The sequence below is a fragment of the Sminthopsis crassicaudata genome, chromosome 4, assembly GCF_048593235.1.
Source record: "Sminthopsis crassicaudata isolate SCR6 chromosome 4, ASM4859323v1, whole genome shotgun sequence".
Taxonomy (NCBI): Eukaryota; Metazoa; Chordata; class Mammalia; order Dasyuromorphia; family Dasyuridae; genus Sminthopsis; species Sminthopsis crassicaudata.
This window is the reverse complement of record NC_133620.1, coordinates 408,826,420-408,845,172: the sequence shown is the minus strand read 5'-3', so window position 1 is coordinate 408,845,172 and position 18,753 is coordinate 408,826,420. Positions and strand designations below refer to the sequence as shown.

The following is an 18,753-nucleotide window of genomic DNA, read 5'->3' as shown; positions in this document are numbered from 1 at the left end:
TTGTCTTCTTATTGCCTCTGGTTGCTCTTTTTGTTTACCTTTTTGTATATTTGTTTGAGGTGTTTTAAAGACAAATAATTTCTCCATGTCCAATTGTTAGGAATGTTTTAAAGTCTTATCAAATCATGAATCTTTTTTGGTTTGCAGAATAGATCAACTTTTGTTGCATCTTGAATGTCTTTGTTCTTTAGAATACTATTCCATTCTTTTCTGTGGTTTCTGATAAATTAAAAATAGTTTTATGTTATTCTAATTTCCTTTCTTTTTTATTTGAAGGTTTTTATCCTGGTGTTACAGGGAAGTTCTTATTTATCAGTGGAGATTGTTAAATTGAGTTAATTTGGGGTTTTTGGAGTTTATAGCTTAAGGATTCTTTTTTTTTTCCTTCCTGGAGTCTGTGGTTTCTTTCAATTGGCATTTTGTTTTCTATGTTCAAAATTTCTGGTCACTTTTCTTGTGTTATTTCTTGCATTATAGTGTGATGTTTGGTTTGTTCTGTTCTTCTGAGAGATGTAGAATCCTAGAATTGTGTCTATGCATTCTGTTTTTGAGATCAATATTTTCTCTTATTTAGATAACATGTTTTCTTTTATTGCTACTGTTTTTTACTTCTCTTCTTATTGTACATTTCTATGTATTTGTATTTACACTTAGTCTTTGTTGCTTTTCTTTCTTTGGTAATACTTGCTATTGAAATTTTAGTTTTTCTTGTCTGCCAAGTGTTTCTGTAATCTGCTTTTATAATTCTTCCTTTAAAAAACTACTCAAGAATAGGTTTTATGTACTCTTGAAAAAACTCACAGACTCTCTGCTTCATCGAGTGTTCATTCGTTTTCCTTTATCTTACAGTTGTAGATCCTTTACTCTTTCAGGTGATTTGGAGTTCATATTCCCTTTTATTGTTAATTATTTTTCCATGCACAAGATCATTAAGTGAAGTTACCTTCTAACCCTCTCCACCTTTGAATATGGTTTCCTACAAGATGAACCTCAGAACTGTCTCATTCTCTTGTCATACCAGGCTATTCATGACTTAGGTTTCAGTCTCTTCCTCAAGAAATTTCAAGAGGAACAGAACTGGTCCTAGCTATATGCTGGGGTTTTTGCTCAGGTTTAGTATAATGCTTCATAGCTACATACTTATATCCTGCTCTAGTTCCTCAGTTCTCTGCAATCTGTCACTATACAGCTGCTCTTATGCACCAGTAATCTTTTCCCTCATGGTTTTTTGTGGTTTTGGTAAGAATGTTGAGTTCTCTTGCTATCTTCTACCAATTGTACCCTTACTTTCAGAGCTAGGTAGATAGTGGAGGGAAAGATTGCTGAGTAAGTGCATTGAGAACTAGAGATTAGCTTTTTTTATTCTTAGTTTACTTAAAGTCTTACCTTGTTTGAAGTCTTGGTGTCCTGGACTGTGGGAATGGCTGAAATAACTATCTCTGTGCATATTTTGAGAGGCCATGAAAATCAGAGAAAAATGTGTAGTCTTTCATTTTGTTGGTCATGTAATCATATAGTTTTTTGCTGAAAAATATCAATATCTGTGGTTTTTGTTTTAATGATTACAATTAATTATTTTCCTTCCAGAATTGGAGTGTGCTAGAAACATTGCAAAGATGGCAGAGACCACTAAAGCCATTATTGGGCTCCAGGTAAATACGTTTTTAGTTTCTGAGCTTTGCTAGTAAGTTGGTAGAAAGCCTTTTGTTAATTATTTATCCTTTATTGAATGAAACATAATATCTAAGTAGAAACCAACTTTATTGGTCAATGACAGTTTTGTTTTAGTGTATATTTGTTTTAAAATAGGAAACTTTTTTTAGCCAAAACAAGTTTTGATCCATAGTTTTACAATTAAATTTTCTTAAAAATCATTGTTATAATAAGTTTCAGCCCTGACTTCTATCATCAGAAAATATACTCTGAATTAAACTTAGCTATGTTGTCTTTACAATATGAATTCAGTCTTTTTCTACTAGAGATACAGACTCAATGATTCTCATGTCACCATCTCAAGAGTACTTTTTTCACAATTACCTCAGTGGAGGAAGGGAGTAACTACATTTCAACTTTGGAACTGACTTTCCCATTTTAAATCTTAGGAATTTATGCCATTCCAAGGTTTATTTTTAAATGCATTTGCTAATGACATTGAGAACAATCAGCTTATACAACAAACAGCAGCAGCTCTTCAAGCCAACAAATTTGTTCAGGTAAAAAGTTAAATGAAATGTGTAAATTAATTGTTTTTAAATTCAGAAATTACTTACTTGGACATATTGACTTGTGAAAAAACAAACTAAAACCTAGCAATTTTTATTTTTGACAGCCTCTCATTGGGAGAAAAAGTGAATTAGATAAACAGAGAAAAGAAATTAAAGAACTTTGGCAGCGAGAACAAAAGAAAATGGTTTGTATCACATTGGAATATGACAATAATAGTCCCTCTTTCTGTTCCTGTCCTGTCTCACATCTGTGAATAAATACCTGCCAAGTATTTAAGCACATCTCCTATATAATATTTTTCAGTGTTTTCTCATAACAAAGTTACTTAATATGCAGAAAACATATATAATGTAGGGTTTCATTGTCTTTTTTCCCATATAGCAAGAGACAGAGGCATCTCTAAAAAAGGCAAAATTCTTATGTATACAACAACAGAATGAATATGCAAAAGCCAAGTCTTCTACAGTTCGTGCTGAAGAGGAACATCTGAGCTCAAGTGGAGGGCTTGGGAGAGAGGCCAGCAAGCAAGTAGAAAAAAAACGAAGGCTGGAAGAAGAGGCTTTGCAAAAGGTGAGGTTCCCCAAAACACTTTTGAGAATGGACAAAGTGAAAGAGGAGAAAGAGAATAGAATAAAAAGTAGGAAAATAGGATGGAGGAAAATACATATTAAGCATAACAGTGAAAAAATTTTACATAAGTTTTTCTGATAAAGATCTCATTTCTCAAATATAGATAGTACTTAGTCAAATTTATGGAAATAAGAGCTGTTTCTCATTTGATAAAAGAGATCAAAGAATATGAACAAGTGATTTTCAGGCAAAGTAATCAAAGTTATATATAGTCATGTAAAAATGCTCTGAATTACTATTAATAAGAAATATAAATTAAAATAATTCTGAGCTACTCTCCTGTTACCTATAAGAATGGCTAATATGACAGAAAACGGAAAATGGCAAATATCAGCGGGGATATGGGAAACTTGAGACACTAATGCATTGTTGGTGAAGTATACTGATTCGACCATTTTGTAGAGCAATTTGGAATTATGCTCAAAGAACTATAAAACTATGCATACCTTTGACAAAGCAATACTACCACTGGATCTGTACCCCAAAAGGAATTTTTTTAAAAAGAAAAGTTTCTATATGTACAAAAATGTTAATAAGAGCTCTTTCAGTGATGGCAAAGATTTGAAAATTGAAGAGATATCCATCAACCTAATAAATTTGACATTTATGAATATGATGGAATATTATTATGTTTAAGAAATGACAAACAAGATGCTCTTGGAAAAACCTGCACTGATGCGAAGTGAAATAGGAAGAATCAGGAGAACATTGTTACATTACAATAGTAATAATATATAATGATCATCTGTAAATGACTTAGCTATCCTCAGACAATTCTGAAGGGAAAAAAAAAGTGAGACTTCCTTTTAGGCATTGGTTGTTGGGACCAGCCCCAGCAAAGTCGCAAAAATTTATGTTTTTTTCTTGGTTTTATTTAATTTATTTTATTTTACTAGAGGCAGAATACCTGAAAAGGGTAGAATGTGTATGTGAAACAAATAGTGACTAGATCAGATCTTGAAGTTTGCCTTTGGGCAGTTTATATATGCTGCTTTCTAACTCTTAAGATGATGACACTTGAGATGAAGAATGTCCAATACATTTTTTAAACAAATATTCCATAATTAGAACTATTGAGACCCTTTTAAGTTATTTAGACATTATTAATTTTTATATTCTTTAATGTTCTGATTGCCTGCAGGTTGAAGAAGCAAATGAACATTACAGAATTGTTATGCTAGATATAGAAGAAAGGCGAAATGACTTAGACCATACAAAAAATGAAATTTTAATACAACTTCATAATCTTCTTTTTCAATGTGATCTAACTCTTAAAGATGTAAGTAATTTAAAGATTTTAATGTTAAATTATTTTTGGAATTTGTGTGGAAGGGAGAAGAAAATGTCAGATTTTTGTATAACTAAAGGAATCTTATAACAACTAACAGGAAAATTTAATCTATATTATCTGTTATACTTAGTTTTGGAACTTATAGATTATTTATAGAATTGGGATGTATATTTACCAGATTTACATAGTTAGTGATGAATGTCAGGTTTCTTCTTTCTTTTATAAAATATAAAATGCACTATGCAAATATAAGTTATTATCATCATTTGTCTCAAATATATTGTGAAATTTTTCCATTGAATGTTGTTATTTCTCTGGTTTGAAAAGAAATATTAGGTTGCTTGTGCTTCTTAGAAATCAGTACAACTTTGGAATATATAATTAATCTGGCTACCTAAGTTAACCCTTTATCAACATTACAAACCTATTAGGTACTGTTCCTGAATACTTGTTTTTTGTTTTGTTTTGTTTAAACTAATTAATTAATTTAATTTTTACAAAAATTTTATGTATAAGTAATTTTCCAGCAACGACAATTACAAAGCCTTTTGTTTCAACTTTTCCCCTCCTTCCCACCATCCCTTCCGCCAGATGGCAGGTTGACCAATACATGTTAAATATGTTAAAGTATAAGTTAAATACAATATATGTATATATGTCCAAACAGTTATTTTGCTGTACAAAAAGAATCAGACTTTGAAATAGCGTACAATTAGCCTGTGAAGGAAATCAAAAATTCTGGCGGACAAAAATAGAGGGATTGGAAATTCTATGTAGTGGTTCATAGTCATCTCCCAGAGTTCTTTTGCTGGGTGTAGCTGGTTCAGTTCATTACTGCTATATTGGAACTGATTTGGTTCATCTCATTGTTGAAGATGGCCACGTCCATCAGAATTGATCATCATATAGTATTGTTGTTGAAGCTGAACACTTGTTAAACTTTCAATTTACAAAATAGAGGGAGAAATTAATTAGGTAACAGAGAATAATGATATTTTTTCCCACTGGTTTCAGCCAATCATTCCATGCTTGATTTATTTACCCCAGATTGAGAATTACAATTTTTATAGCCATTCAATTTATTTTTATGTTATTTTTGGTTATTTAAGATTTTATTTTTCCCCAGTTGCATATAAAATCATTTTAATATTTTTTAAAATTTTGAATTCCAGATTCTCTTCCTCTCTTCTTTCTCTCCCCCCCCCCAAATCGAGAAGGTATATGTGAAGTTATGCAAAACATTTCCATAAAAGTCACGTTATAAAAATAAAAATAAGATTCTCCACCCCCCACTTCCCCTCAAAAAACCTCAAGAAAAAGAAAGTTTAAAAACATGCTTTAATCATATTCAGACCCAATCAGTTATTTCTCTGGGTATGGATAGCAATTTTCATCATAAGTTCTAAGTTCTTCATAAATGTCTTGGGTCATTGCATTGCTAAGGACAGTAAAAGAATTACATTTTTGGTAATCAGCTGGAGACTAGAAGTGTTATGATTTCTTTTTTATCTGATTATCATGATTTGCTTTTTTTTATTGCCTTGAAACAGTTTTACATATAAAAAAGACAGAAATTTTATTATTTTGGTACATAGAAAAGTTAAAGGCTATATCCTTGTTTTTAAGAAGTTTATAATCTATTTAATAATGATTAGCAAATAATAAGCCATAGATCAGGATAGTAGGTTAGAAATGAGAGATTCCTTGTGATCAAGGGAAAATAATTTTGGGAGGTACATATAAAGTTGGTAATACTCCAACCTGGATATTACAGGATTAGTAGGATTTGGACAAGATGAGAGAAAAGCATTTGAGGAACGTTAGTATGACAAGAGTATACAGAATGGACATCAGTGGTAGTATGAACAGTATCTGTTCTATATTGACTACATTTTCCTTTGAAAAAGTGAGAAGGCCTTTCTTGGTATCACCATTGATTGGATTTCTTTGCCACTTGAGGCATTCAAGTGTGGAGCTGGTAACTAAGATTTTAGTTGAATTCCCACTGTTCTCTGCTCATTGAATATTTTTTCTGACTTAATGGGGCCATATACACTGAATGTTGAGATGAAAGAGTAGCGTTTATCTTAAGTAGGTATTTTTCTAGACTTAAAAAATCATTCTGATTCAAGTTGAATGTAAGAAGAAGGGAAAAGCAAGATGGGGTTAATGAGGGTTTTGAACACTCAACAAGATAATTTTATTTATTCCTGGATGTAATAGGGGGCCCACTGGAATTTACTGACCAGAGTCCAATGACTCAGAACAATGCTTATAATGCAATGAAAATTACTTAAATTAGAATTCTTTTAAAAAAATTTTAATTAAGAAATATATCTACATTTCTGTAGCTATTTTTCCATTCTTTGTTAAATAAATAGAATAACTGCCCCTGTTTTTTAGGTTCTAAGCATATAATCCAAGAAGGGTCATTAGGATTCTAGTTCAGTTTACTCACACTCTAATCTTTCCAGTAAAAAGAAAGAGAAGACTGAGTAATTTATGATCAGAGTTTCTTAATGTTAAGGGATATAATACTGTAATTATTTGCTGATATTTACTGATAATGAAGATTAGTAGTATGTACCAGTATTTTGATTTTTTTGCTGATCTAATATTTTTTCTTTGTTAATTGTTTTGCTGTTGTTACATTAAAATGTATTAATATATTATAAAATATATTTGATACCATATAGCATTATATTATTAAAACATGTCACTCTATAAAACAAATATAAAATACAAGTAAAATTTATAATTTTCTAAGTAATAAAATTATTTTGATGTATTCACACCTATAGAATTAGCACCATGGATAACGTTTGCTTTATTATAGGTGTACATTACCTAAATCATGAACTTTAATCATAACACCATGATTTTAATTTTGATTGTTACTTGGACACAAACATAGATGTGCACACACATGTGTATTGTAGACCGTATATGTGCCATTGTAGAAATTTTCTAAGTTCAGTTTTTGTCTTGGAGAAAGTACTTTTTTCACTTTGGCTAATGAGGAAAAGTGATAAGAAATGTCAACAAGATATTTGTTACAGGGTATAGAAAAAGAGAGTTTATATGTGACTTTATTGATATAGGGAACTTCCAATGTGAAACTTCCAGCACCAAAACAGGTCAGGCCCTTCTTTACAATATCGGTATTCTAAAGAATATCTTGGAATCTTGCAGGGATTCAGTGATGATTTAGAAAACTGGTGTGGAAACCCTATGCTAATGGAGAAAATTTTTATTTATGACACTTTTAATTTATTCACAGAAACTTTGTGGGGTGAGGTGGGGCAGAATTTGCTAATTTTTAAAAAATTCTGAATTAAATAAACACCAAAAACATTTTCATATACAAAGTAGAACAGAAAAAGAGAATTGATGTGAAAATAGGAATTTTGCTATCTTTCCACACATATCCTTACAACGTATCAATTAACTTCCCTAAAATAATAATATTTCATTCTTTAGGGACTGTTAGAGTCCATGTCCCACTGCCTTATGATAACTCCGACTGAATATTGGTCTTAAAACAATGGTTCTTTGCTTTCATTAGAGTTGGGATAATTAAAAGAGCTTTGCAATTTCTCAAAGACATTTCAATAAAAAATGCATAAATAAATGACTATAAAAAATAAAAAAGAATAAAAGGGGGGCAGTTAGGTGGTGCAGTGGATAGAGCACCAGCCCTGAAGTCAGGAAGATCTGAGTTCAAATCTAGTCTCAGACACTTAACACTTCCTAGCTGTGTGACCCTGGGCAAGTTGCCTCAGGGGAAAAAAAAAAGAACAAATGAATGACTGTAACTGTGAGTGAAAGACCTTCTATTTGGCTATAAGGTATTAAAAACATATGTTCATGTCCTAAACACTTGTGTTATTGTCAGAATTTATTTGCATGATGAGTAAAGTCAATCTTTTAAAAATATATTGGAAAAGATAAGTAGAAATTTTAGCTGTGAATTTTCTTTTGTTGGGCAAATCTGCAGAATAGGAATATGTACTGTACGTTTTCCTTTGCTAAAAAATTCTTACCAATAATTCCATCTTTTAAAAACTGATTTACAAATCAGAAAAGACAACAATAGTTGTCAGCTTTTGAAATACTAGCAAACATAACCTAAGTGGAGGAAAAGTATACTGTGCTGAGCTATCCTGTTAGGAGTAGTACATGAAAGTTCTAATCTTACAGAATTGCTAACGTGTAAGAGAATTATTCACTCAAAGTGAAGACTTTGGGCAGGAGGTGTCTAACTGGGTGAAGAGAGTTTAGGGATGTGACCCCTCCCTTTATTGAATTGAGTCACTTGGCCAGAATAGGGTTTCTTCTGATGGGTCCCTTTTAAAATAGGAAAAAGCTCTCTCCACTTTAAAAGTTTCTTTTTTAATAATTTTCTTTAAGTAAATTTCATCTCTATTAATATAAAGTTTTAGCACACTTTTGTGAGTCCTCAAAAGTGGGTTAAATGTAAATAATGTGTGATGTTCAACTATGATGGACTTGTCTCCTTTCAACAATGATTTGGTAACTCAAGGCATTTCCGATATCCAATTGTGATGAAAAGAGCCATCAACATCCAAAGAGAGGACTGTGGAGAATGAATGTGGATCAAATCATAGTATTTTCGCTTTTTTATTATTGTTATTGTTGTTGTTTGGGGTTTTTTCTTATGCTTTTTTCTTTCACCTTTTGATCTGATTTTTCTTGTACCGCATGATGAAAATGGAAATGTTTAGGAGAATTGCACATGTGTAACCTAAAAAAAGTGATGTTTGTTTAACTAAGTGCATTTTAAGATCTGTTAAAGGTTTCTGATTATTCTTATTCTTTGTCTTTATTTGACAAATAGGTCATAATAAACCTCTTCCAGATACAACATGAGCACCTTCTCTCTCTTCCAATTAACTGCCAATCTCTCTGGGAGAATGCCAAGTCATATGACCCGGGGAGAAACTTTGCAGACTTTGTAAAGGCAAAAACTTCACCTAAGGAGGATGTTCATCATAAATCTTTTTCTTTTGATAACTTAAAAATTGATGGGTAAGAATCAATGGATTGTTGAAATTAAGTGAAGGGGGCTCATTTACTGTCAGATTCAAGCCCAGTTTGAGTAGATTTATTACCTTTGACAAGAGCTTCATAATTGGATTATTTTTGTGTCTCCTTATTAGAAGTAATACATGTGTTGAAAAGGATAGATTGAATGTTGAAGGGGATTTATTTTTCCTCAATTCAGGTAAAAAATAAGGTTATTAGTTTTGAACTGAATTTTTTTTAATTTAAAAACATTCATAAAGGGGGAAACTAAATGTGATCACTTGACATAATCATTTTTGAGTTTATGGAAATTTAATAGAAATATCTGGATATAAATTAGCTCATTGGATTTGTTAGCTATTAAATTGGTACTCATATATTTAAACAATCATAATTGTATATCCTTTTAAATTTTTTATGGTATTTATGTAGATTCAGATACTTTCTGCATCATACAAGCACTATGCTACTTAGATACTTTGGGATAAGACATGCTTCCTGCCTTCATAGAATGAGTAAGATGATAAGACTTATGACTGTAGTGCACATTATTATATAGAAAGTGCTTTAGAGAATTGCAAAGAAACCTGTATGTCAAGTCTAAGTAGGAATTAGGGAGTTTTCATCAAGAAAGAACACATTAAAGGTAAACTCTTAAGCACTGTTCATTAAGGGAAGAGGAGAAAGGAGGACATTCCAGGAAAGGTCAGAGTACTGATTAGGGACAGAAGGAAGAAGGAAGAGTATGGATTAGATTGACTGGATCATAAGAGTATATAGCGGAAAGGAGTGATCTGAGATAAATTAAAAGATATAGTGGTATCAGATTGTGATGGTGCTGGAATATTTTTGGATTTCTGTAGCATGTAAGTCATATTATGTTCTTAAAGTGAATTCTTAATTAAAGTCTTTTTTAAAAAAATTCAATAATAACAATACTGCATTTTGAGATTGTGTGCTTTTGGAATATTGAGTATAAAGTAAATAATAGAATTTTCCCTCCATTGACAGGATATGTTTATTGTTATGTTTTTTTTTTTTCCCCAGAGGGCCGCCCCCTTGTCGATCATGGTCAGTTATTAACCAAGGTGGAATGTATAGTGATACAGAGAGTGCTGGAGGAAGCAGTGAATCAAGATCCATGGATTCTCCTTCTGGCAGTCCAGGTACATGCATACATTACTTTGTTACTTTTGTTGTAGAGTTACAAACACTGATGAAACTTAAAAGACATAACAATGGATTTTATTGATTTTTGTTGGATATTTTTTATCCCAAATTATAACTTTTATCCAGTGTTCTCTTTCCTCTTCCTGCAATGTTCTTAAGATGTCCTTTCTAACTTTTTTTTCTGGTGTCACAGTTTGCATGTGTAGGAATTTTCTAAGGAACTCCTCCCAAATAGCAATCTGTACTCATGAGACTAAGGAGATCCATATTTGATGATGTTCTGCTTTTCCCCTAACCTTCCTTCCTGAGTTATCCCTATCCTTTTAGGGTTTTTGTATTTGCTTCTATTAGTATTACTGGGGCCTTTCCCTTCCCTTTTTAAACTCTGGAGAAATGCTAATACTGTGAATTTTCTTTTGGGAAGAAATTTTTTATAATTGAATTTCATAAGACACACATGAATAATTTCCAGGATTTAATTACCTTCCACATGCTGTTTGTAAAGCTGTTTCAGCCCTTTTTAGTAAAGAATTTTAGTAAAAAATGTAATCAATGTGGTAATCCAAAGGCAACCATTAATTGTGTATTTTCTCCAAAGGCCACTTTTAATTGTATATTTTCTTGCTATCTTCCATTCTGATGGCATAGGGACCAGGACACAGCTTATCACTCACCAAACACCAGTGCTCCATTTTAAATGGTCATATTGGGAAATGGAGTGGAGCCAGGAAGGATGGATGAGAAGCAATCCAACAGAATTGTCTCAGCATTCCCCTACAAACAACTTTAAAATGATGACTCAAATCAAATTATGGAGCAGCAGAGTGGGGGTAGCAATAATGTCAGTAGTAGCAACTTCAGAAGCTCTTAGTCCAGAGAAAATAAAGGAGTCAGATCACTAGTCAAGAAGAGATTACTAGGGGGGCAGCTAGGTGGTGCAGTGGATAGAGGACCAGCCCTGACGTCAGGAGTACTTGAGTTCAAATCCGGTCTCAGACACTTAACACTTCGTAGCTGTGTGGCCCTGGGCAAGTCACTTAACTCCTCAGCAAAAAAATAAAAATAAAAATTAGAATTAAGCAAATGGAAGCTAATGACTCCATGAGGCATCAAGAAATAAAAGAATGAAAGAACAGAAGAAAATGTGAAATATAAAACTGGAAAAATAACTCTTTTGAAAAATAGATGAAGAGATAATTTAAGAATTATTGGACTACAAAAACATTGAACATAATATCAAGTTTATGGATAAAAGAAGGATAGGAGGGAGGAGGTAATAAAAGAGATTAGGGAGGACTTGGTTAGAAGCCAGATAGACTTTTGAGGAAAGATAGGATTAAAAAAGAGAGGAGAAAAAAATAGAAGGAAATATATAGTAACTATAACACTGAATGGGATAAGCCCAGCCATAATGCTGTTAAAAATAAAATTCTGAGAGATCTAGGATCTGGATATGAAGAATCAATATTATATATTAATTTATCTAAGAATCAGCCTATCTATTAGGCTAGAAAATAATAAATTGAGGCCAGAGGTCTCTTCTCGGGTGACCAAAAACCATAAGGGAATTTCTGGAATCTTAAATCTGGTGTGTTCCTTCCTCCCCTGACAAGCAAAAAAACAACTCTTGATTGGTGTACATTTAATGAGACAGATTGAGTTCCTAACTCTTCTTATTAGGAAATGGGGAAGGAGTTAAAGCTAAGAACAAGGTCTATAAGACTTGAGCTGTCTACGGCTATCTTGGGCAAGGAAAGCCATCTCTCTGGTTAGATTTCTTCTCCTTGAAGACCAGGTTGTCCCAAACTAATGAGGGAATAAGGACAAGAGTAGTTTTCAGTAGGGTTGACTAGTTCAATAGAGTTTCTGTTTATAGAACAAACAGAAAAGCATACCTCAGATCTTGTTGGGAGAGGCAAAAATGTGATGAGTTACCTCAACTAGAATGGGCCAAGTGGGTTTTCTCTATTAATCTAATACAAGAGATGGCCTTTTGAAAAGAAAAGTGATTTTTTTCAAATTAATGTTAATAATTAAATGATTTAGCAGCATTTAAATTAATTTTTCTTAAAGGGAAAGTAGATAGAATGGATTAGAAACCAGAATCTAAATATGTTGTTTACAAGAAATATACTTAAAACTGAAAAATACTTAGAGTTTAGGTTAACCTCTGAAGCAGAATATAATATACTTTAGCTAAAATTTGAAGAAAAATAAGGTAGAGGTAGTAGTTATAATTTCAGACAAAACATAAAAAAATTAGTTTTCATTAAAGGAATAATTAGAGAAACAACATTATGGTAAAAGATTACCATAGACACTGAAGTACTGATAAAGACCTTATTTCTCAAGTACATACTGAATATAGAACTGAGTCAGGTTCATTTTGAAAAAGGGCTATTCCCCAATTAATAAATGTCATAGGATCTAAACAGGCAGTTTTCAGAAGAAGAAATTGAAGGTGTCTATAGTCATATGAAAAAATGTTCTAAAAATCACTATTGATTAGAAATTAAAACAACTCAAATTCTACCTATCAGAAATGACAGATACTAAGAGGGGATGAAGGAAAATATATACACTAATGAATTGTTGGTGGAGTAGTGAACTGGTCATACCTTTTTGGAGAATAATGTGGAGCTAGGGCCAAAGGGCTATAAAACTCTGCATAGCCCTTGACCAAATACCATTACAGTTCTGTGCCTTGAAAAGATAAAAGAATAAGGAAATGGACTTATTTGTACAAAAGTATAACAGTTCTTTTAGTGGTAGCAAAGAATTGTAAATCTAAGGGATGTTCATCTCTTAGGGAATGGCTATACAAGTTGTGGTATATGATTGTGAATCGATTACTGTGGTGCTATGGGAAAGGACAAAAGTGAGGAGAGGTGATTCAGAAAATTATGGGAAGACATATATGAACTTTGCATCGGTTTCTGATGCAGTTCTTGAATCACTGAGAATGATAACAGGAATGCTGTAACTATCATCAACTGTGAAAGAGTTACTCGGATTAGGATTGTGATCCAAGACAATTCCAGAGGACTCATGAGGGGAAAAAATGCTGTCCACTTCCAGAGAAACAATTAATGAACTGAGCGCAAATTAAAGTATCAATTACTCACTTTTTCAAATTATATATATATTTTTTTTTTTTTTGCATGATTTCACATGTATAATTGATAAATTTTTTTGCCTTCTCAGTAGATGAGGAAGGAGAGAGGAAGGAGAGAATTTGAATGTTAAAATTTAAAAAGAAAATGTTAATAATAAATCTAAAATATTTTAAAATGAAAGTGCTGCATTAAAGGAGGATTGTTAATTCTGATTTTTAAAGCCTTTTAAGTGATGGGGAGAAAAATATTTTGTGTCCATAGTACAGATTTCTATGTGCTTGAAAACTGAGCAATAGAAAAAGATTAGATAACAATATGAATAATAGCTATTTCCTTTCCTAGAGATTAGTCTAATCTTAGGGATACCTAGAGAAGTGAACCTAGGTGATATTAACTGCATCTTTGCTATCAGTAGACCTTGGGAAAACTAGGGTGATTCCAGTTTAGTCCCAGGAATTTGGCTCCATTCTCAATCAAATTGTTCATGCCTTAGTCAAGCTGACTTCCTGGGGTCAAATCTCTAGTTTTGTCAAGAAAGGATACCAAATCTCATTAAGGGGATGATAGAAAGATTGCTGTGGAGCTAATGAATAAATATTTAATTATCTAGTTACAGGTTCTTATCCATATAGCCTTCTGCAAGTTTCCTTCATGTTCCATCCCATACCCAACTCCTTTTCAAAATCAGTTTTGTATTTGAAATATATATTTTTAAACCCTCATTATTTAATTAGAATAACTATCACTTACATAATACTTTTAGTTTTCCAAAGCACTTTATATCTTTTATTTCAGTTGATCCTCATAACCAACTGTGGGATATTGGTAGATACTGTTATTCACATTTTATAGATTTGTTTAATCTTTAAACAACTAACTTCCTCATAACAAAGAAGTACAATTAGAGGCAAACAGACTTATAGAACAATATATTCCTCTTTTCTATATCTGTAGTATAATATCTCTCATGTTACAATAGGGAGCTACATCTCATCATCATTCCTTTGGAATACTAGACTCAAAAGAAATTACCTTGCCCTAGACTGGTCAGTGGCAAAACTCATTTTAATTCTTCCTAATTCTAAGCCCAGAATTATAACCATTGTCTGTCTGTCTGTCTCTCTCTCTCCCCGTCTCCTCCTCTCTCTCAAAAAAAATTGTCCTTTATAAAATGAAATCTTTATTGCTCAAGTGAAAAATATTTGTAATTGCCTATGCAAGTAGTTTTACTATTTCTATCTTCCTATAGGAGCATTTAAACGCAGGCTTCCTCGTACACCATCAATGGGGACTATGTCTTCTGCTGATGAGCTCAATGAAAGAGAACCACCATCTCCTTCTGAGATTGGTACTGTACATTATATTTTATTTGACCCATGTTTAGTTAGTCAGATGACTTATAGCCACAGTGTATAATAATAAATAAGATTTGAATTCTTAATAGGAAAGTGGTATTTATTTGGCTGTTTATACCAAATAATAATTTCAAAAGTTTACATTTACAAAGGTATTTTATACTTTACAGAAAGTTTTCTTCAGAGTATCCCTATTAGGTGGTATAGGTGGCATCTAGAACATTGTCCACATTATAGGGGTGAGGAAATGTAAGAGTCACTAAAGCTATGACTTGCAAGGTCACACTAGTAAGTGATGGAGCTAGGTTTACAAATCTCAAGGGTAGGCGACTTTTCATTGTCCTTACACACTACTTTTAATTAGGCAATGATGATTTTAAAATAATGTTATAACTAGAATCCAAATGTGTCTTGACAAGTATTTTAACTAAATAAACAAAAGAATATTTTGCAGAAATAATTACTACATGATGTATATAATGATAGACCAGAAATTCTGTTTTCATCAAACTAATAATGTATAGCATTTAAGAGTAAAAGCAGTCCTATGCAATGGAAAATTATTCTGTGCAATTAATTGTGATTCCTGGTGAAGAAATTAAAACAGACATGAAAATTAAAGAAAATTGAAGGAAAGTAGTCATTTTGTGACCAAGTTTATTTAGTATCTATTCATTTGATTGAACACATTACAACCTCAGGACCAAACCTGCTTTGACATCAGTTTAAAAAGATGATTTTAGATATTTCTAGAGCATTAGGAATTACTGGAGATGGAAAGAACCTTAGAGATAATTTAATTAAATAGTAAAGAAAATGAAACTTAGAGGGGGAAAAGAATCCTACATAAGATGACACAGTATTAACAGAGGTAGTATTTGACCCTGGGTACTCTGACTCCAAAATAGTTTCTATTTTTAGTTTCATACATTCATATAGGTCAGAAAGTTCCTGTCCTTAAAGTAAGTTAATGAGTCTGCCTAATTGAGCCTACAATAGATCCTGGGTTTAATGATGATGAAAATGGTGACACTGTGACCTTTGCTTGAAGGAGCTTGGCTTGCTTTTTCTAAAAATAAGAATAAACATATCCCTTAAACTGAAACAGAAGGAAAAGATAATTAAACTCTGAGAAGCGATGATTTGTGTTCTCTTGGAAAGCCAATGTTACAAGTAGGATTCAGTGTGTATGTGTTGATTTGAAGAGCCTACGATAAATCAGCAAGACTGAATTCCTGATTAAAAATTTTAATATTTTAGTTGATTTTATTTTAAAATTATTAAGTTAGTGTGGATTAAAATTTTTTTAGTAAATCCATCAGATGATATTTTAAACATACATATGATAGTGCTATTTTGTCAAAAATATTGAAAATTGCCAAGAGATTAAGATCATCAAAAAGTTCTTTAGGATCAATCATGTGCTTTTTGTCCATTCTTATAAATACTGCTTTAAAGACAACCATAATTGTAGTTTAATGATTTTTTTAAATATAGAAAACTGTTCTCCCATGATAAAATTAGAAATACTTTTGCAAATGAACTAGTAAGGATTCTTAATTTTGTTGCTTGTTTTAATGTCTTCTATTGTTAATCTAAATTAATTGCATGTTGTAATATTACCATTATTTTTAAAAGATTAATTTTGAGCAATGGGATATTTTGATGTCAAATAAAAAATACTAATCAAGCATTTAATTTTTCTTTCTAGCCTTAAGTGAACATTTAGCTGAAATTAGTTCCCCTGGGCCATTTCGAAATGTGATTAAATCAAAAGCTGCTCTTAGCCACAAGTTTCGGAAACTAAGGACTCCATCCAAATGTAAGGAATGTGACAACTTAGTTATATTCCAAGGGGCAGAGTGTGTGGAGGTAAGAAATATGAGAAAATAATATAACTTTTGTTTTTGTTTAATTTTTTAAAAGAGTTACTATAATAATTTCTCATTATTTTTCATAATTTTTCAGTTGTTCATTGCTGAATAATTACTGAGCAATATAAAACATTTCAGTAATTCAGTGGATTTGATCCATGATTACAACATTGTGGGTTCTCTCTTCTCTAGTTTGGATTATAATGCTTTCCTCCTCATTATTCCATGTGATTATTATCTCTGTTCTCATATGTATTCCTCCTCCCTGATTTCTTGATACCCACAGCACAAGAGCTTTTCTGTCTCTTCTCTCTGTTCTTCTTAATTTGCCTTCTTTACTAGTAATAACTGCTCTTGATGAGATCCTTTGCATATAATTCTTTAAAATAGTTATTGCACCCTTTGATGCTTGCTGTGTATCTCTATTACCCTATATATGATCTCTCAGAGGGCATATTATTCTTTATGTTGTGGAAAAACTCTTTTAGGAAAATATTAGGAATTTGAAAATGATGCATTGTTTCCCAAATCATTCCAAATTGGTAATTTCCTTTTATTTGTTTTTGTTGTTGTTCAGTCATCTTATTGTCTTGGTTGACTTTCATGACCCTATTTGGGATTTTCTTGGCAAAAACACAGGAATAGTTTTTCATTGCATTTTTGAGCTCATTTAACAGAGGAAGAAACTGAGGCATGCAAGATGAAGGGAGTCGCCCAGGGATCCCATAGCTAATAAATATCTAGGCCAGATTTAATACAGGAAGGCATCTTCTTGACTCCAGGCCTAGCACTCTATTCACTATGCCACAGAATTCAGGGGATTTCTGTAAGGAAAAGAAGAGCCGGGTTTCCAACATTTTTCCCATTAGACTTCTCATTTAGTCAGTCAACAAGCATTCATTAAGTTCTTACTCAGTGCCAGTTGTGCTAAATCTTGTGATACAAAGAAAGGCAAATGACAGTCTTTTTGCTCAAGGAATTCTCAGTCAAGAGAGCAGTGCTGCAACATGCAAACAATACAAGTAAGATTCACACAGGACAAGTCAGTGTTGTCTCAGAGGGGAGGCCCTGAGATTGGGGAGAGCCGAGAAAAACTTGGCAGAAGGTGCATCTTTTGCTGAGATTTAAAGGAAGCCAGAGGACCTGGAGGCAGAGATATGGAGGGAGCGAGTTAGTTGATGGAGTGTCTTATGGGAGGAATGTGAAAGAGTCCAGTGTCATGGGAGAGCAGAATAGGAGAAGGGTACAGTGTAAGACAGCAGGAAAGGTAAGTGGGGAACAGGTTATTTAGTTGTCCTTTAAAAGGATGGAGGATTTTCTGTTTGGTTCTGGAAATATAGGGAGATGTCCTGGTTAGAAATGGGCTTGAAGGTCACTTTGGTCGCTGAGTCATAAAAGAGGATGATTTGGAATGGGGGTCACCACCAGAAGGTGGTAGCCCAACATTAGGTGAAGAGGACCTGCTCCAAGGTGGTGAAAGTGTCAGCATGAAAAGGTCGCATGTAGAAAATATGTTATGAAGGTAGCAATGACAAGGAGTGACAGATGACTGGACTTGGAGGATGGGAGTGTGGATGTGGGCTTGTGGGACTAGGAACATAATCAGTAGAGAGGTTGGGAAAGCAGTGAGGATTGGGAAAAGAAAAGGTTCTATTTTAGACATGTGTAAAATTTTGCAGGCCATCCAGTTTGAGTCTCCCACACGTGCAGGTTAAAACATCCAACCAACTTTTGGTGATATGTGAAGTTCAGGAGAGACTGGGCTGGATACAGAGATTTGGAAGTCATCTGCACAGAAAGTCATATCCAGGGGGGAATGGATGGCAACCAAGAAAGTATAGGAGAAGAAAAGAGGATCCAGGATGGAAGCTTGGGAGCACTCATAATTATGGGATCAATGATGTAGCAAAGGAGATTGAGAAGGAATGGTCAGACAGCTGGTGGGAGAACCAGGAGGGAGTGAAAGCCTTAGAGGGAAGAGAACACCCAAAAATGAGAAGGGGCTCATAGTCTAATGAGTCATAGTGTCAAGTGTAGCAGAGAGG

General features: G+C 32.9%; 1 protein-coding gene across 1 annotated transcript in view; it reads left to right on the top strand.

Annotated features, from left to right (window-relative positions):
- The window catches only part of LOC141539663 (rho GTPase-activating protein 29-like), a 75,298-nt gene that overhangs the window by 45,801 nt on the left and 10,744 nt on the right, over window positions 1–18,753 (top strand). The window contains exons 8-16 of the mRNA XM_074262741.1: window positions 1,588–1,652; window positions 2,103–2,213; window positions 2,330–2,410; window positions 2,608–2,796; window positions 3,998–4,135; window positions 9,006–9,196; window positions 10,241–10,359; window positions 14,729–14,827; window positions 16,546–16,706. Coding sequence (XP_074118842.1) covers window positions 1,588–1,652; window positions 2,103–2,213; window positions 2,330–2,410; window positions 2,608–2,796; window positions 3,998–4,135; window positions 9,006–9,196; window positions 10,241–10,359; window positions 14,729–14,827; window positions 16,546–16,706 — 1,154 coding nt within the window. The remainder of the gene's footprint in view (window positions 1–1,587; window positions 1,653–2,102; window positions 2,214–2,329; window positions 2,411–2,607; window positions 2,797–3,997; window positions 4,136–9,005; window positions 9,197–10,240; window positions 10,360–14,728; window positions 14,828–16,545; window positions 16,707–18,753) is intronic.